The 17,514-nt window shown below is 41.5% G+C and overlaps 1 protein-coding gene across 3 annotated transcripts in view; it reads right to left on the minus strand.

Moving 5' to 3' along the window:
• Positions 1 to 1,297: 1,297 nt before the first annotated feature.
• Positions 1,298 to 17,514, minus strand: part of jakmip2 (janus kinase and microtubule interacting protein 2) — a 48,116-nt gene continuing 31,899 nt past the window's right edge. Inside the window, exons 13-24 of one of the 3 annotated variants that reach the window (XM_034682817.1) lie at positions 16,432 to 16,494; positions 16,195 to 16,293; positions 15,124 to 15,225; positions 14,927 to 14,980; positions 14,695 to 14,760; positions 14,462 to 14,530; positions 13,402 to 13,479; positions 13,252 to 13,311; positions 12,961 to 13,113; positions 12,796 to 12,861; positions 10,768 to 10,844; positions 1,298 to 6,284 (exon numbers count right to left, since the gene is read on the minus strand). In XM_034682817.1, the coding sequence (XP_034538708.1) occupies positions 10,794 to 10,844; positions 12,796 to 12,861; positions 12,961 to 13,113; positions 13,252 to 13,311; positions 13,402 to 13,479; positions 14,462 to 14,530; positions 14,695 to 14,760; positions 14,927 to 14,980; positions 15,124 to 15,225; positions 16,195 to 16,293; positions 16,432 to 16,494 (861 nt within the window). In that variant the 3' untranslated portion in view covers positions 1,298 to 6,284; positions 10,768 to 10,793. The remainder of the gene's footprint in view (positions 6,285 to 10,767; positions 10,845 to 12,795; positions 12,862 to 12,960; positions 13,114 to 13,251; positions 13,312 to 13,401; positions 13,480 to 14,461; positions 14,531 to 14,694; positions 14,761 to 14,926; positions 14,981 to 15,123; positions 15,226 to 16,194; positions 16,294 to 16,431; positions 16,495 to 17,514) is intronic. The other 2 variants (XM_034682818.1, XM_034682816.1) reach the window with 2 other exon arrangements.

A 17,514-nucleotide genomic window follows, 5' to 3' on the forward strand; every position in this document is an offset into this window, starting at 1 on the left:
ATGGATGAATAGAGGAGCAGATGTATTGGATTGGATGTTGGGATGTTGTATGGATGGACTGATAAATGTCTCGATGGATGGATAGAATGATGGATGGATGGATGGATGGATGAAGGGATGGATGGATGGATGGATGAATAGCTAGACAGGCTGATGGATGGATTGTTGGAAGTACAGATGGATGGATGAAGAAAAGATGGTTGGATTGATGGATGGACAGATGGTTGGATGTTGTATTGATGATAGGACTGATAAATGTCTGGATGTTTGGATAGAAGGAAGACTTAATGATGAATGGATAATTAGATAGACAGGTGGATGGATGGAATAACAGATGGATGGATTAATGGTTGGAAGAATGGATGGTAGGAAGAAGGGATTGAAGAATGGATGAAAGGAAGAATAAATGGTTGGATTGTTGAGAGTATGGATGACGATGGTTGGATGGATGGCTGAATGAAATGATGGATGGATTCATGGTTGGAAGAATGAATGGATGAATAGAGGAGCAGATGTATTGGATTGGATGTTGGGATGTTGTATGGATGGACTGATAAATGTCTCGATGGATGGATAGAATGATGGATGGATGGATGGATGGATGAAGGGATGGATGGATGGATGGATGAATAGCTAGACAGGCTGATGGATGGATTGTTGGAAGTACAGATGGATGGATGAAGAAAAGATGGTTGGATTGATGGATGGACAAATGGTTGGATGTTGTATTGATGATAGGACTGATAAATGTCTGGATGTTTGGATAGAAGGAAGACTTAATGATGAATGGATAATTAGATAGACAGGTAGATGGATGGATGGATGGATGGAATAACAGATGGATGGATTAATGGTTGGAAGAATGGATGGTAGGAAGAAGGGATAGAAGAATGGATGAATGGAAGAATAAATGGTTGGATTGTTGAGAGTATGGTTTGATGGATGGCTGAATGAAATGATGGATGGATTCATGGTTGGAAGAATGGATGGATGAATAGAGGAGCAGATGTATTGGATTGGATGTTGGGATACTGTATGGATGACAGATGGACTGATAAATGTGTCGATGGATGGATAGAATGATGGATGAAGGGATGGATTGATATATTCCATTGGTCTAAACTCTGGTGGACACTTGAGGAACTGCAGTTTCTTCTACTCTGACCTCTTCTTTCTAACCCTGGAGGTTCCTGCTGAGGGAGGAGCTGTGGAGGAAAGTCAAAGGTCAGTCAGACATCTCGAACTCTAACTCTAACCAGCACAAACGTTACCATGACAACAGAAGCAGACACGTTCCTCCTGTTCGGCCTGAGGCCATGAATTTTTTATTTTTTACAGCATTGCTCATTTTCTCCGTTTATTTAATAATCTAGACGAAAGAAGGACGAGGGATTAAATTCTTGTTGGAAGACAGACGGGTTTAAAAAAAATCTCTGTTAAATAATAATAAAAATATACATTACATTACATTACATGATAATATCAACCGCCTGAAAAATAACCTGGAAAAAAGGGGAAAGTGCATTTAAGGCAACTGCTTGTTAGCTGAGTTTGCACAGAAATCGTCTCAGTCGTTCCCCTCAGAGAGTGAGTGGCGTTGGTCGTTAACATACTGCCTGCTGTGTAATGAGATGACTGGACACCCGACACCTGTGAGGGGCGTGGAGGTGGACACACCAGCTCAGGTGAGTCGGGAGAGAGCAGAGCTAACTTGTAAATATTGCAGAGAGTGGAAAGAGTGAGCCGGACAGAAAGAGGAGGAGAAGTGGAGCGAGTGTCGTGTTGCGTTCACTTTCTCCTGTTTCACTGAGAGGAAGTGGAGGCCGGCTGGAGCAGGGGCGTGTCTTTGGATCTTCCCGGGGTGGCATGAGCTCCTGAGACCCCTCTATCTAACCCGGTCCACCCAATCTGAGGCGTTTAATGACCCACATTTCTAATTTAGCTACTTAATAGCATGTTTTTTTTTAGTTATCCATAGTCTTTTACATTTTTAAAAGAATTCTGCATGGAACATTTATGAGTTACAATCATATTGTTTGATTTATGTGACATGTAGCTTTAAGTTTGAGTTTTTTGACCCTTTCAGGCCGCCATAGTTTAGCTAGCAAGACGCAGTGACGCAGAATAGTCATAAATTTGCTCATTCAAAATGTCAGGTTCACTTGTAAGAGCAATGTAAGTATATGTCTGTAAGCAGTAATGTATAGAGTGTTGTTTTGTTATATAACCTATAAAAAGTAATTTCTAAGAAGTGAAGACATGACCGCGACGTGGATGCTAATTTCATTAGCCGGTTAATGGGATTTCCCATTATGTGTTAGCATTAAAGTAGCAGATTTTTGATCCTTAAACCAAGATTGTCTATTTAACCCTTTCCCCCCCAACCTGAGGCATTTTAATGACACACATTTATTTTAAAGCTACTTTTTAATGTATTATATTTTATGGGTTATCCATTGTATTTGGGTTTTTTAAAGTATTATGCATGGAAGATTCATGAGTTGCAATTTTTTGCATACATTTTTTTTCAATTAACTGTGTTGTACTTCCTTTTATTGGAACGTTATTTAATCATGTTGTTTGATTTATGTAAAGTGTAGCTTTAAATTTGAGTTTTTGACCCTTTCAGGCCACCATACTTCAGTCAAGAACGCCAAATACTCATGTTTGTTCTTGAATAGTTTTCAGTTTGGTTCTCTTTCAAGAGCAATAGAGGTATATGCTTGTAAGCAGTAATGTATAGAATGTTGTTTTGTGATATATAACCTATAAAAAGTAATTTCTAAGAAGTGAAGACATGACCGCGATGTGGATGCTAATTTCGTTAGCCGGTTAATGGGATTTCCCATTATGTGTTAGCATTAAACTAGCAGACTTTTGATCCTTAAACCAAGATTGTCTATTTAACCCTTCCCCCCCAACCTGAGGCATTTTAATGACCCACATTTATTTTAAGCAACCTTTTAGCGTGTTGTATTTTAGGACTTAAAGCTCCTGTGAGGAGTTTTTAAAGTGCTCATGAAATTGACTGAAATTAACAGTGATGGCTTTTTATGATCTAGAAAAGCAAACAAGATTGTTAGAAAAGGAATTGATCATTTCTGTTTTGTTATTTTTAAGCCTGAAATCGCTGTGAGGGGGTAGGTGTCAGATGAGGTGATGACAGCACATCAAAGAAAAACCCTTTTTCTGCAGTAAATATTCGCAATGAGTGAAATAGTTGACTGTTGGTTGAAAGCAGGAGGAGATAACATAATTTACACATGTACAGGACAAAATAAGCAAGATCACTTAGTCCACAGGGGGGCGCCAAAGTCAACACAAACAGAAAGTTGCTCACAGGAGCTTTAACCATTGTCTTTTACATTTTTTTAAGTATTATGCATGGAAGATTTATGAGTTGCAATTTTTTGCATGTTGTACTTCCTTCTATGGGAACGGTATTTAATCATATTGTTTGATTTATGTCAAATTAAGCTTTAAATTTGAGTTTTTTGATCCTTTCAGGCAGCCATACTTTAGTCAAGAACCCCAAATACTCATGTTTGTTCTTAAATAGTTTGCAGTTTGGTTCACTTGTAAGAGAGATGGAAGTATATGCCTGTAAGCAGTAATGTATAGAGTGATGATTTGTGATATATAACCCATAAAAAGTTGTTTCTCAGAAGTGAAAACATAATTTTGTTAGCCGGTTAATGGGATTTCCCATTATGTGTTAGCATTAAACTAGCAGACTTTTCATCCTTAAACCAAGATTGTCTATTTAACCCCCCCCCCCCCCCAACCTGAGGCATTTTAATGACCCACATTTATTTTAAGCTACTTTTTAGCGTGTTCTTTTTAAGGAGTTATCAATTATGTTTGAGACTTTTTTAAGAATTAGCTTTAAATTTAATTTTTTTGACCCTTTCAGGCAGCCATACTTCAGTCAGGATCGCCCAATATCATGTTTGTTCTTAAATAGTTTGCAGTTTGTTCTCTTCTAAGAGAAATGGAAGTATGTGTCTGTAAGCAGTGATGTATAGAGTGCTTAAAGCTGCTGTGAGGAACTTTTGTTTTGTATCATTTCTGGCGCCCCCCTTGTGGACAAAGTGATACCTCTTATTTCTTGTCCTTTACATGCAAAAGTAGTGTTTTCAACAAAAGCCTCATCCTGTTGTCTTCAACAGTCAACTTTATCAGGGAATGAGATTATTTACCATGAAAACAGTCAAATAAAGGCTGTTTCTGAAGCAAGATGTCCATCATCTGGTCTGGCACCTACCCCCCCAGGGCAGTTTCAGGCATTAACAATGACAACAGAGAAGGTGCCAGTGTTGCTGCTGATGGTCTTGTTTGTTATTAAAGGTCATAAAGAGGCATCAGTATCATTTTCAGTCTGTTTCTCAGCCAGTTCAAAACTCCTCACAGGACCTTTAAGCTAGCTCATTTTCCTGACTCATGGTTGCATGTGATAAGTCAGCTGTTAGAGATTTTATTTTGCAGAATGTTTAATGTAGAGCAATATTTTAAAATGATAATTGGAGCCAGAGATAGTGACTTATTGCATCTTTTTGGGATGTGTGTGTTTCTGCCCATGAAGTCGAAGCTCTACTTCGGCCACCCCGGTCATAGAAGTCTGGACACGCCCCTGACCTGACGTAAGACGTGTTTAGTAGAAGAGGGATTGTTAGTATTAAAGACGTTTAGTAAAAAAGAGGACAGAGACAGAGTTTGTCGTATTGTTGGGAAGCAATGAATTTAAATTTAGCACTGATGATTAAATGTTACCTCTGATTTTAAACTCACCAACCATCCAACTTGAGATGACAACAATAATCTGGAAATATTTACAAGTTTGAAACAGCTTGTGTCAGTTTAAAGGGCAGAGTGGAAGTCGCTCTGGAGACAGCAGCACCCCCTGCTGGTCAACCAGAGGAACTTATGCTAGACAGGAGAGTAATACAGTATAATGTGTGTGTGTGTGTGTGTGTGTGTATGTGTGTGTGAGAGAGAGATGGAGGTTGGAAAGAGGGAAAGGGGAGGCAAATATTCCATTATTCCACATTCATATTCCAACATTTTTTTCAGTTATAATTCTGGAGGAAATGAAATCGCTCGTCCTCTGAGGAGTCTTTTATAAACTGCAGAGTACGCCGAGCTGCTTTAGAGAGAAAAGTGCAACTATTCACAGAAAAGAGGGGGGGGGGGGGGACTACATGAAATTATTCAGACACATGTACATATCAACAAATGTATATCTTACAGTACAGAATAGAGATGTTTCTGTTCTCAGTGGAAATCTTGGGACACAGTTTCTGAGCTGTAGAAAAGAAAAGAGAGAACCAGAGAGTAAAGCTCGTACAGTCTGCTGGTTTGAAGAGAACTTAAAAAGCGCTTTGACGATCCGTATGTGTCGGGATCAGAGAGATGAAACGCCTCCATCTCCATCTCCATCTCCATCTTTTTTTAATCTCTCTGTGAAGATGCATCAAACCTGAGTGCCCTCTATCCCCCTTTCAGTGTCCATACACGCCCGTCTCTGCACTGCAGCTCCGTCCTGTCCCGGGTTTAACCTCTGGAGAGTCCAAGCAGTCTGTGTAAGCACCGTTTTGGGAACAGCGAGGGCGGGCCAACCAGTGACACAGCGTGTCCCGAGTGTTCCTCTGATGTGACCTGAAGCAGCCTCTGCACTCGTGGGCCCTGAGTCGGCTCGCTTCGTTTCACTAAGAGGGTGCATTTTTCAAAGTTCAGGTTTTTGGAGAGTGAAGAAGAAGAAGAAGAAGAGGAGGAGGAGTTTGTGGTCCGGGCGGCTCGTCTGTGTTTATATCCCGCTGTGGTTACATGGTAGTGGATTGCGTATTATCACCCTGCATGGCAGAGACTACATTTCCCAGGCTTTGGTTTCGATTTGTCAAAGCATGTGTGTGTGTTTGTGTAAACTTGTGTGTTTGCATCTGCATGCATGTGTGTGAGTCTGCTTATGTGTGTGTGTGTGCATCTTTGAAAGAGTGTGTCGTTCTTGCAGCCTGTTCCAGTTTTCCCAGCTGTTTGGAGAGAAAGTCCAACGCCGTGTTAAAAAAAACGAAACCTCCCGGGCAGTATCCTGAGAACCCCGACCCCCCGATTAAACCAAAGAAGAGAAGAAGAACGTCCACGGCCAACACGACACATCCACCTACTGACACAGCAGCCACTGACGCTCTGACACCAGCAGCCACCGCCATGCACGTCGCTCCACACCAGACCAGAAAAGAAATAACACTGCAGTCACTAACAAGATCTCCAAGCTGACACACCACCACCTGAGAGAGAGGGAGAGAGAAAGAGGGAGAGAGAGAGAGGGAGAGAGAGAGGGAGAGAGAGAGAGGGAGCGAGAGAGGGCGAGAGAGAGAGGGAGAGAGAGAGGGGGAGAGAGAGAGGGCGAGAGAGAGGGAGAGAGAGAGGGAGAGAGAGAGAGGGCGAGAGAGAGAGAGAGAGGGAGAGAGAGGGAGAGAGAGGGAGAGAGAAAGGAGAGGGGGAGAGGGAGAGAGGAGAGAGGAGAGAGGAGAGAGGAGAGAGAGAGAGAGAGAGAGAGAGAGAGAGAGAGAGTTAGAGGAGTCATAAGCACGCTGTAAGAGAAGTTAAAAATTAACCATGAGCTGCATATTTGAGTGAATCTATGAATCAATACGTCCATCAGGATGAGGAGGTGTGGGGTGTAACTGCAGACCACAAGAGGTTCTTAAAGCTATTCCAGAATGAAAAACCACAAAGAGACTCCTTAGACCAACCAAAGCTTTACAACCATGAGGGAGAACAACACCACTTACAGGAAACCAAGATACGAGGGAGATCCAGGGAAAAGCGGAACGAGCGCTGTGCATTGTGGGAAACTGTACGTGAGGGAGACTGGTCCACTGCATAGGCCCAATCTCAATGTCCTCCCTGAGCCCTGAGCCCTGAGCCCTTAGCCCTTAGCCCTGAACCCTTAGCCCTGAGCCCTTAGCCCTGAACCCTGAACCCTGAGCCCTGAGCCCTGAGCCCTTAGCCCTGAGCCCTTAGCCCTGAGCCCTGAACCCTGAACCCTGAGCCCTGAGCCCTGAGCCCTTAGCCCTGAGCCCTTAGCCCTGAGCCCTGAACCCTGAGCCCTGAGCCCTTAGCCTTGAGCCCTGAGCCCTTAGCCTTGAGCCCTGAGCCTTTAGCCTTGAGCCCTGAGCCCTTAGCCTTGAGCCCTGAACCCTTAGCCTTGAGCCCTGAGCCCTGAACCCTTAGCCCTGAGACTGAGCCCTTAGCCTTGAGCCCTGAGCCCTGAACCCTGAGCCCTTAGCCCTGAACCCTGAGCCCTTAGCCTTGAGCCCTGAACCCTTAGCCTTGAGCCCTGAGCCCTGAACCCTTAGCCCTGAGCCCTTAGCCTTGAGCCCTGAGCCCTGAGCCCTGAGCCCTGAACCCTGAGCCCTTAGCCTTGAGCCCTCAGCCCTTAGCCTTGAGCCCTGAGCCCTGAGCCCTGAACCCTTAGCCCTGAGACTGAGCCCTTAGCCTTGAGCCCTGAGCCCTGAGCCCTTAGCCCTTAGCCCTGAGCCATTAGCCCTGAACCCTGAGCCCAGAGCCCTGAACCCTGAGTCCTGAGCCCTTAGCCCTGAGCCCTGAGCCATTAGCCCTGAACCCTGAGCCCAGAGCCCTGAGCCCAGAGCCCTGAGCCCTGAACCCTTAGCCCTGAGACTGAGCCCTGAGCCTTGAGCCCTGAGCCCTGAACCCTGAGCCCTGAGCCCTGAACCCTGAGCCCTTAGCCCTGAGCCCTGAGCCCTGAGCCCTGAGCCCTTAGCCCTTAGCCCTGAGCCCTGAGCCATTAGCCCTGAACCCTGAGCCCTGAGCCCAGAGCCCTGAGCCCTGAACCCTGAGCCCTGAGCCCTTAGCCCTGAGCCATTAGCCCTGAACCCTGAGCCCAGAGCCCTGAGCCATTAGCCCTGAACCCTGAGCCCTGAACCCTGAGCCCTGAGCCATTAGCCCTGAGCCCTGAGCCCTGAGCCCTGAACCCTGAGCCCAGAGCCCTGAGCCCTGAGCCCAGAGCCCTGAGCCCAGAGCCCTTAGACCTGCATGACGTCACCAGCTCACCTTAGCGATATTTAAGTTTTATTTCAAATTTTTACTTTTCTCAAATTGAAGGCGCTAAAGGGATAACTCACTGTCATGTGATCCAGGCTCTGACCGTACAGACTGCTTACAACAACATTTAGAATATATGAATAGGCTATATAACTACAAATATATATATATATATTATAGGCTACTGTATGTGAAGATGAATAGATTAAGGCTGTTCTCTACATTTATACTTACAGGTAGACTTTCTTGTCTGTATATTTCCCATAGTGTGTTTCACGTCACTATGCTATGATCTCTGGGTAATACCCTTCAGCTAAGCCTGCACAAATGCCCACTTACAGAAAGGGGGCATAAAGGGCTCAAAAAGTCAGGGAGAGATCCCTCACACACTTGATGATTTGACAGAGGGACAGCCCTAAGGCCTCATGGACTTAGCGGGGACACGCCTCAAAGTCAGTGAGTGCTTGAGGGTGGATATTGAGATTGGGCCCTACTGAGACATGTTCCTGAATCAGTAGTCATCTGGAGAGTTTATCACACTACAGATGTTGCTCTTGTTCACATACTACAGACTGAATTTTGGCCGAATCAGTACGGACTGCTTGTATAGTAGGCGGTTTTGAAAACAGCCTCGGAGTAAACACACCTGACTCTGCTCTGGGATGATCCATTCTCTAAACTTTGAGTGCTCCTCACTAATGTAGCTCTAGCTCAGTTCAGACAGGAGGACTATAAAGGAATCCCAGCAGTTGTTTAACTCTCCTCTCCCTTCCAGCTGCACGCTCCTGAGCTGTCATTGGTTAATCAGCGGCGCCTGTCATCCAATAGCTCAGTGGCACGCCCTTATCGTCAGCCTATCAACTTTCTGCTGTCTTTTTAAATGTGTCTCTCTCTCCTGCTAGTTCCTTCTTGCATTGATGGTGCGCACCCCTCCACCTCCCCGTCTCCACCTGGTCTCTGCAAGTCTTCAAGTCCTAGGATTCATCAACCACCACCACCAGAGTCTGGACTCTAGGGGGATTTCTTCTGCTGCCAAATTCACACATCCTACACTCACAACATTATCCCTTACAGAGTCCTTACACCAAAGAGTTCTGTCAAGTTTCATTATTCATTCAGTTGTAATAAATAACATTTAATCTTCAAACTGTGTCTCTCCTGATTGAACTTCTTTTATCTTCCCACAATTCAGTTCAAAAAAAGAAGCTTGGGATCTTTTTCATTTTCTCTTCTCTTCAAAAAAAGTCCACAACAAGCCTGAGCACATGTCGTGCAGCAATCAGCTGAGGATTAGGAGTAAAGGTGTACCCTCATGAGGTGGTTGAGACCAAAACAGTGTTAAAAGGTGATTTAATCTGCAACTCACCACTGCACTTTATCATATTATTTTAGCCTGTGCATATTAGTCAAGCCTATGTGTTGTTCTTTTGTATTTATAGCTAATGTTATTGTTATTTTATTTTAATTTTTATTGTAGGTCTTATTCTTATGCCTTGTACAAAGACAGCACAGTTTACTAAAGTCAAATTCCTTGTGTTCAAGCATACTTGGTCAATAAAGTTGATTCTGATTCTGATTAATTTCAGACTCTTCTTCTCCTGTAGCTCAGACACACGTCTCTGAATATGTATGTGTGAATATGCAGTTAAGAGGACGCTGAAGTTAGCGTGTGTTATTGATGTTAAAGGGACTCTTAACAACTTTTCAAACTTTGATTCAATTTGCAAAAAAGAGAAAATTAAAGGAAGATTTCACAGTTTTTCCCCTCTTACACCAAATTAGACCAGGTCCTGATCCGATACCACCATACTTACTCAGATCTGGACACAGTACAACATTTCAGATTTGAGAGGCAGAAAAGAAGGAGAATGAATCTCTGCACTGAGTTAAGAGTCCCTTAATGTGAAACCAACTTCTGCGTCGCAGAGTTAAGCTTTAACATCTCAAGTTTCCTGCACTGCTCCCACACGGCTAACAAACACGTGAATGCTGCAGTTCAAACCCACACTGTATGAACAGAGGAACATTTTATAAACGCCTTTAACACACCGAAGAGCTGTTTGCATATTCAAAGAGTAAAAAACAACAACGTACAAAAATAAAACACACAAAGGAGGAAGGTGAGGGACGTTTCTTTGACCTGGAGACCACTCAGTCAGTGAACATGAGATGTAAAGTTAATCTGATGAGCTTTAACAAGGATGACCAAGTGGAAGTAATTCAGTATGAAGAAGGAGAAGAAATGAAAGATGAATATTTCAGTGGAGGTGAAGTGAGTGTGTGCAGGAGTCTGACTCGACCAAGGTCAAAGCTTTTAGCTTCAGCAAAACAAACAAGATTTAAAATGTTCCACTTTAAAGTTTGGAGTTTCTGATTCACTTTATGAAGCATCTGAATTAAATCAACTCAAATCTTAGATTCAGTTTGTTTTACTGAATCGGTTCCAAAGGTTGAGACCTGCGAGGTTACGTAACCACAGTTTAATGAATTCCTTTCTGAAGGTCAAAGATCAAAACAAGAACTGATGCTGCAGAAATGTTCTCAGAGTGTTTGTCACGTTCAGTTCCAGTGAGTCCTGGACTCTGAGCCAGATCCAGAACTCTCTCTGTGCAGGTTTCAGCTCTAAGAGAAAAGTATTTGACCGAGGTCCAGCAGAGAGACTGACGTGTTATGAACTGTCTACTCGAAGCCCTCAGGACTCACCTCTGCTACGGGACACGCCAAAGACTTCAAGGCCAAAGGATAAAGGCAAGAGAAAAGAACAAGAACAGAAACAAAAACTGGAGAGGAGACAAAGAGGAAGGACAAAAGAGAGGGAGAGGGTTAGAGGAACACTCCAGATATGTTAGTGACAGCAGAGACAGAAACAGAGGTTCACTGTACGGGGAGACTGACGCCGGACTTCCACCAGATCTGAGTCTGAACACGCAGCACTGAGCAGGACCGCCACACAGCTGGAGTCATGTGACCGAGGATTCTCCTCCTCCTCCTCTCCTCATCCATGTTGTCTTTCTGGTCCTCTGAAAACCTCTGACCTGTTGACTCCAGGCCTGGCTCCGCTCATCATGACTTTGGTTTGTTGTTGTAGTTAAGTGAAATATGATCTGGTGATAACACAGAGTGTTTTATTCTGAAAATTAACCCGATGTTTTCATTTTGTTTTGGTGAAACCTGACTTCCTGTCCCGCTCCATCTGCTCTGTTGAGATTGATGCGTCGTGCTCCGGCATCCGGCAACAAATAGAAGTATTGTGTATCTGATCTGGAGGACTCAGACCTGCTGGATCAGAGACGCAGCTGGGACGCAACGGAGTGGATCCAGTGGAAGTTAACACATTGACTAGAATAGAAACCTATCAGATCCGGTGCTGTGACGGATCGGAGACAGAGTGGACACAGATCTGGTGGAATTCGGCCGTGACATGCTTCTTCATATTCCTCATTGACTGTTTATAAAGATGGACGACGTGTCCTCCCATTGAACAAAAATGAAGCCAAACTACCCGTGGACTGACGCTGATGTGTTGTTCAGCTCAGAAGAAATCATCTCTCTCTGCAATGATGTCCTGCTCACCAAATGTGTTGGCTTCACTTTTGAGGAGGTAATAAGTCATGCATCTTTTCAAACAGTCAGTGATCAAACTTATGATTGCACAGGAGAAATCTTAAATGTAGTTTTATAGTTTTATTGTGAGAATAAACAGCACTCAATCTTTCATTTTTAAACTCTAAATTAAATAAAGGTGACATATCACGCTTTTTTCATCAACATATATTGGTCTAAGAGGTCCCCAAAACATGTCTTTAAAGTTTATGCTCATAAAAACACTTTGAAATCAGATTCTGGTCTGCCTGAAAAACCCTCTTCTTCAGTCCTCCTCAGAACAGGCTGTTTTCTCTCTTACCACGCCCCCTCAGGAAGTGGGTGTGGCCTCCTCGGCCGTCCAGCACGTTGATCTAATGTTTACATGTTGGCTGAATATACACGGCTGCTCACAGACCCGCGTTACTTCAACCCTCTGAATCTGATCCAGAATCTGATCCTGACGGAGAGGCGCCTGCAGCAGGACCTTTCTGAACCATTGGTCACAGATTTAGTGTTTCTTGTTGTTTTATTTGTCAGCATGTCGACGTGTGTCTTGGTACACAGCTACCAACATGTAGCTATGTGGCTATGCTAACTAGCGCTAGCACTTTTCCATGAAAACTAAAAATCATCCACTAGATCTTCAAATCTGCAGACGTGGGGAGTCAAAGCGACCTTTGTGTTTATTAAGACAGCCTACAACTAGCATGCCTCCCTCCTAAGCTCCTTGTTAGCACACATGTGTGCAGGGAATGAAAAACGGAGGAGGGGTTGAGTTGTATTTTATACAGTCTATGGGCTGAACAAGCTCCGAGCTCTGACTTCCTGTTACAGACCGGATGGCGTTGTGACGTATGAAAAACACTGAAAACTGAAACGGCTGGTTTCAGCACACATTTACAGAAAGGTGGAGAAATCAGAACAGGGGCAGAATGGAGTCTTTGACTTTTCAGGGGGTTTGTAGACAGGGACACAGATTTCAGGGAGAGAACCATTAAAAAGAACATTCTGCATGATATGTCACCTTTAAATCCCAAATCTCCCCGGTTAGCTTGATAGCATGTCATGCTAGGTTTGACGCCGCTTGTCTGAGTGTCCCGTACAGATTCCCCTCTATAACACAGAGGAACATGTAACGTGTCCTACCTTCTCCTCCAGGTCTTTAATCTGCCTCCTCTGGATTTCTGTCTTGTCTTCAAGATCACGAATTCTCTGCAACAGAAACACACGGTGAAGAGCAGCACGGTTGTCTACGTGTACTTCTTTTATTCGGCGTATCACAGCTCTCTAACGGCACTCATCAGTACGGACCTGGTGGGCCTGGTGCAGCAGCTCCATCCTCTCCTGGAGGATCTGGCAGTCGTACTCTCGACTCTTCCTCAGCATCTGCCTCCTCAGCTTCTCCACCGCCGTCCGCAGCTCGTCTTTCTGGAGCTCGTTCAGAGGCTCGCCGTACTTTATCACCTGCGGGTGGACAACAGAGGTGGAGGATGATGGAAAGTCAGAGAGATAAAGAGCTATTACTGTCTGATCTTCCTGTTCTGACACTTTTCAAAGAGGGTTTATTTTCAGAGCGGTGATAAGATTGTAATCTGCTGTGACCTGAGGCACCTTGTCCTGCTGCAGGGCGTTGTATAACGTCGCTTCCAGCTCCTGGATTTGCTGTTAGGGAAGAAAAGAAGAGTTTATGATATCATATATTACTCTTAGTATAAATCCAATAATCTCATTATCAGAAAAAGACAAACACACCATATAGGCCTGATCCAGGGCCTGTTTCCTGTAGTCCAGCTCTTCTTCTAGATATCCTTTCTGTTTGCAGAACATCTCCTGCAGAGGAAAGTCAGAGACAAAGGTTAGAGGATAAAAAAACATCTAACTCTGCCCCCAAAATATTGATGCCAAAGACTCCTACTGTCCCTCCAAGTGATAAAATATTAGCTGGTCTATGGAAAATGATCCACCTCCATGCACATGTCTGCTCTTATTCACTCTTATCCTAACTTTAAGAGTAATCTGGAAACAAATAAAAGGTAGAATAATAATAATAAAAATGTACTTGCAAGGTTTTATTTCTAACTATTCTGTGCTTCTATATATAAACTTTATTTTTATTATTTTATTGTATTGTATTGTATTTTTATTTTATTCATATTTATCTTATTTTGTTCCTTCTTTCTATTAATATTTTGACTTTCTTTCATACTATTTATAATTTGTTTATGTCTGTCTAATGCTTGAAACACAGCAAATATTTTCCCATAAATATTTCATGACAATATTTGAGATTGTGTGAAATTTTAGGGGTGTCCAAAAACTTTTTTCCACCACATACATCCATATATATATGTATATATATATATGTATATGTATATATAATAAATACAATAAAATAAATGAGACAGATACAAACAGTACATTTTAAAGAAAAATAAATAAATACAATAAAATAATAATATTTCTTTTATATCTTTACAATAATGGGTAAAATATGAAATTTTAGATTACTTAAAAGAAAAAAAACATTCTGACAGTCATCTTGCGATCCCCCCAGGGGGTCTTGACCCACACTTTGAGAAACCCCTGGTCTGTTAGACCTTCATTTAAACCACTACTGTTTAATATGCCTGATGAGGAAATAATCACCATGTTTCTTTACGTCCATCATCACCTCTCTTAAAAATCAATGTAAGCAAGTTTTTATGGAAACTAAAAAAAGGTGTTGAAAATGAAATAAAAGGATTGAATTGAAGATACTGAAACAGACACTACAGGCCCTCTCTAGATATCCTCTCACTCTGCTCAGACTCACCATCTCGATCTCCAGGTCCATCATCTTCTGGTGCAGCGCCGCCTCCGTGCCCTCGATCTGTTGGATCCACTAGAGGGCGACAAACGTTAGAACATGAGTCTCTGCAGCACAGAGCATCTTCTCTGTGTATGTACAGGATAATATAACATGATCAATAACATTATCAATAACATGATCAATAAAATGATCAATAACATGTTTAATAACATGATCAATCACATGTTCAAACTCACCTTTTCAGCTAGAGACAGCACGGTGCTCGCCTGGATTATGGCCACTTGTTCCTCGTTCCTTAAGTTCTGTTCAAACAGAAATAAAGCTCCAGTTAACAACAGAGGGATTCTGACATGAGTTCAACATTTCTTCCTCTCCCCTCCCTTTGAGTTCATAGTTTACTTCCTTATTTGTTACTTCCTGTATTTCTGTTTGTAATGATATGATGACGCTTCGTGTTAAACTCCTTACCCCGTTATCTCCCAGGATATCTAGCAGCTTGATGAGATCTGGTATGCACACGTCCTGCAAGTCACACAGAAGGGGAAGAAATCAGGACCACATTTGATAATCTGCTTTATAATATTATAGATGAATAGTTTGCATTAAACTCTGCATGAAGACACAACAACATGTGACTTCACAGCTGATTGAGAAAGCATGCTGACCTTGACTCCCTCCTTCATACAGTAGATCTGCAGCGCACTGACTCCCTCAGAGAAGGGATGCATCCTCAGGTGGTTGAACGGAGGGGATTTCCTCTCACGCTCCTGAAACAAACATAACAAAGAAATTAAACCAAACTCCCAATGAACCACATTAGATCCTGGATTTAAACCTCACATTATTTTATTTTAAATCTCTCTGAACGACTTAAATCACACGTCGAGGGCATCAGACCTCTAACTGGAGTCTAATAAATATAGTCAGTGTGTTCAGTGATGATGTAACTTTCAGTAGGGGATGCTCTCAGCTCAGACTTCCCCGCTTCTTTTAACATTTTAAATCTGATCTCCTTTCTGACCACTAGGGGGCAGCTCAGCTCTCAGGAGGGGCTGTCAGTATCTGCACTGCAGCATAGAGAGAGAACACAAAGATCCCCCGTCAGCTGGTTATTAATACGACTGGCAGACTGCTGGGATGACGGCCTACAGTGCAGCTCTATCATGGACAATACTTGAATGCTACATAAATAAATAAATAAATAAATAAATAAATAAATAAATAAATAAATAAATAAGTAAGTAAATAAATGAACAAACAAATAAAAAAAATTTAAAAAAATAAAATTAAAAAAAATAGATAAATAACAGATAAATAAATAAATAAATTGATAGATAAATAATAGATAAATAAATAAATAGATAAATAAGTAAATAAGTAAATAAATGAACAAATAAATAAATAAATAAATAGATAAATAATAGATAAATAAATAATTAAGTAAATAACCGAAAAAAATAAATAAATAAATTAATTAATTAATAAACAAATAAATAAAATGTACAAACTGACTCAAAACTAGACTGAAAATATCTGCAATTTTTCATATATTTTTTATTCTGCCCTTTAATTTTTCAATATGATTCTCCCAGCCTTTGTTACAAGGTGGACTAAAAGGCAGCAAAGGGAGCAGACGGTTGTAGGTGTGAAACTGAGCTGGTTTTAGAAAGGTTAAAGATCTCATGTAATATATATCTTTAATTAAAGCTCCTTGTACTTGATCTTTCCTGACTCACCTCCAGCTCCAGTATCCTGAACTCCAGCAGCTCATTCTGGTCTCTGGAGTCCTGTAGCTCTAGCTGAGCTCGACCGCACTCCGAGTCCAGCTTATCCACCTGGACGCCGCACAGACGCAGGATTATTAAAGACGAGAGAGGAGAGTTTAAAATAATGTCTGACGTGATGAAGGAGACATCTTTGCATTTCTTTCACTCTTTTAAATTTCAGAAAACAAACAGGAAGTCGACTCTGACCTTCTCCAGCAGCTCCTGGTTCCTCCGTAAGAAGAGCTGCTTCTCCTCCACCCACTTAGAGTCCTGAAGAGACGGAGACGGTTTGAAGAGACGTCATTCATCACATTCTGACACAGAGTTTGTTCTCTGAACGTCGAGCTGTCACTGAGATACTGACGTGCTGAAGTCGTGTTTGTGTCTATTCGTAGTTTGATTTTCTGACTTTTTGTTTTTTGTATTTTTTGATTTTGATTTACCTCCAGGTCACATTTCAGCCTTCATGTCTTCATTATAATAACAGATGAAGTTCAGAGGTGAAAGACACAAAGTGAACTGTATGAAGTTAAAGTTTCTGCAGTTATATCCAGCCAATATTGAGTTTTCTCTCCATTCCACTCGTTTTTTCATCTTTTCTTTAAACTATTGTTGAAACTTTTTAAACCTGTAAAACTGCATTGAGATTAAAAACCTCATTTCAGATCAGCAGCAGAACATTTCAACAAATTTACAGAGATACCTTACATAACAGACACAAACACAGGTCAACTTTAATGTGACATCACCTTTTTTTGAATTAATTTGATTATATCAATTTGATTTTTTTTAAACAAACGTATTTATTTTTATTTTATTTAACTAATTAATTTTATTTTGTTTATTTATTATTAATTTATTCTTTTTAACAAACTTATTTATTTTATCTAACTGATTAATTTCATTGTATTTATTTGATTATACATTTTTTAAATTTTCTTAATCTACCTTTTTTATTTTCACTGATGTCGTTTTCTTATTAAAAACTTTTTATTGTCTTTTAATGATTTTTAAAAACTATAACAATGATTTACTGTTCTACTGTTTCATCACTTCACTCTGTTTAATTTGCTATATTTAATATTGTTTTAAAATATATTTCAAAATAATAGTATCCCTGTAAGTTCTTTTAAAAGAATTGTGTGTCTTTGTTTATCTTGTTGTTTTATTTTGCTGCCCATGTGACCTTGTGCTTTTGTTAAAGTGCTCTATAAATAAAGTTATTATTATTTTTACATAATCAAAGTAAAGACTTCCTCCTCTGTAGTAGAAGCCACACATGCATGCAGA

Source organism: Notolabrus celidotus, chromosome 5 (genome assembly GCF_009762535.1).
Source record: "Notolabrus celidotus isolate fNotCel1 chromosome 5, fNotCel1.pri, whole genome shotgun sequence".
In the NCBI taxonomy this organism is placed as follows: Eukaryota; Metazoa; Chordata; class Actinopteri; order Labriformes; family Labridae; genus Notolabrus; species Notolabrus celidotus.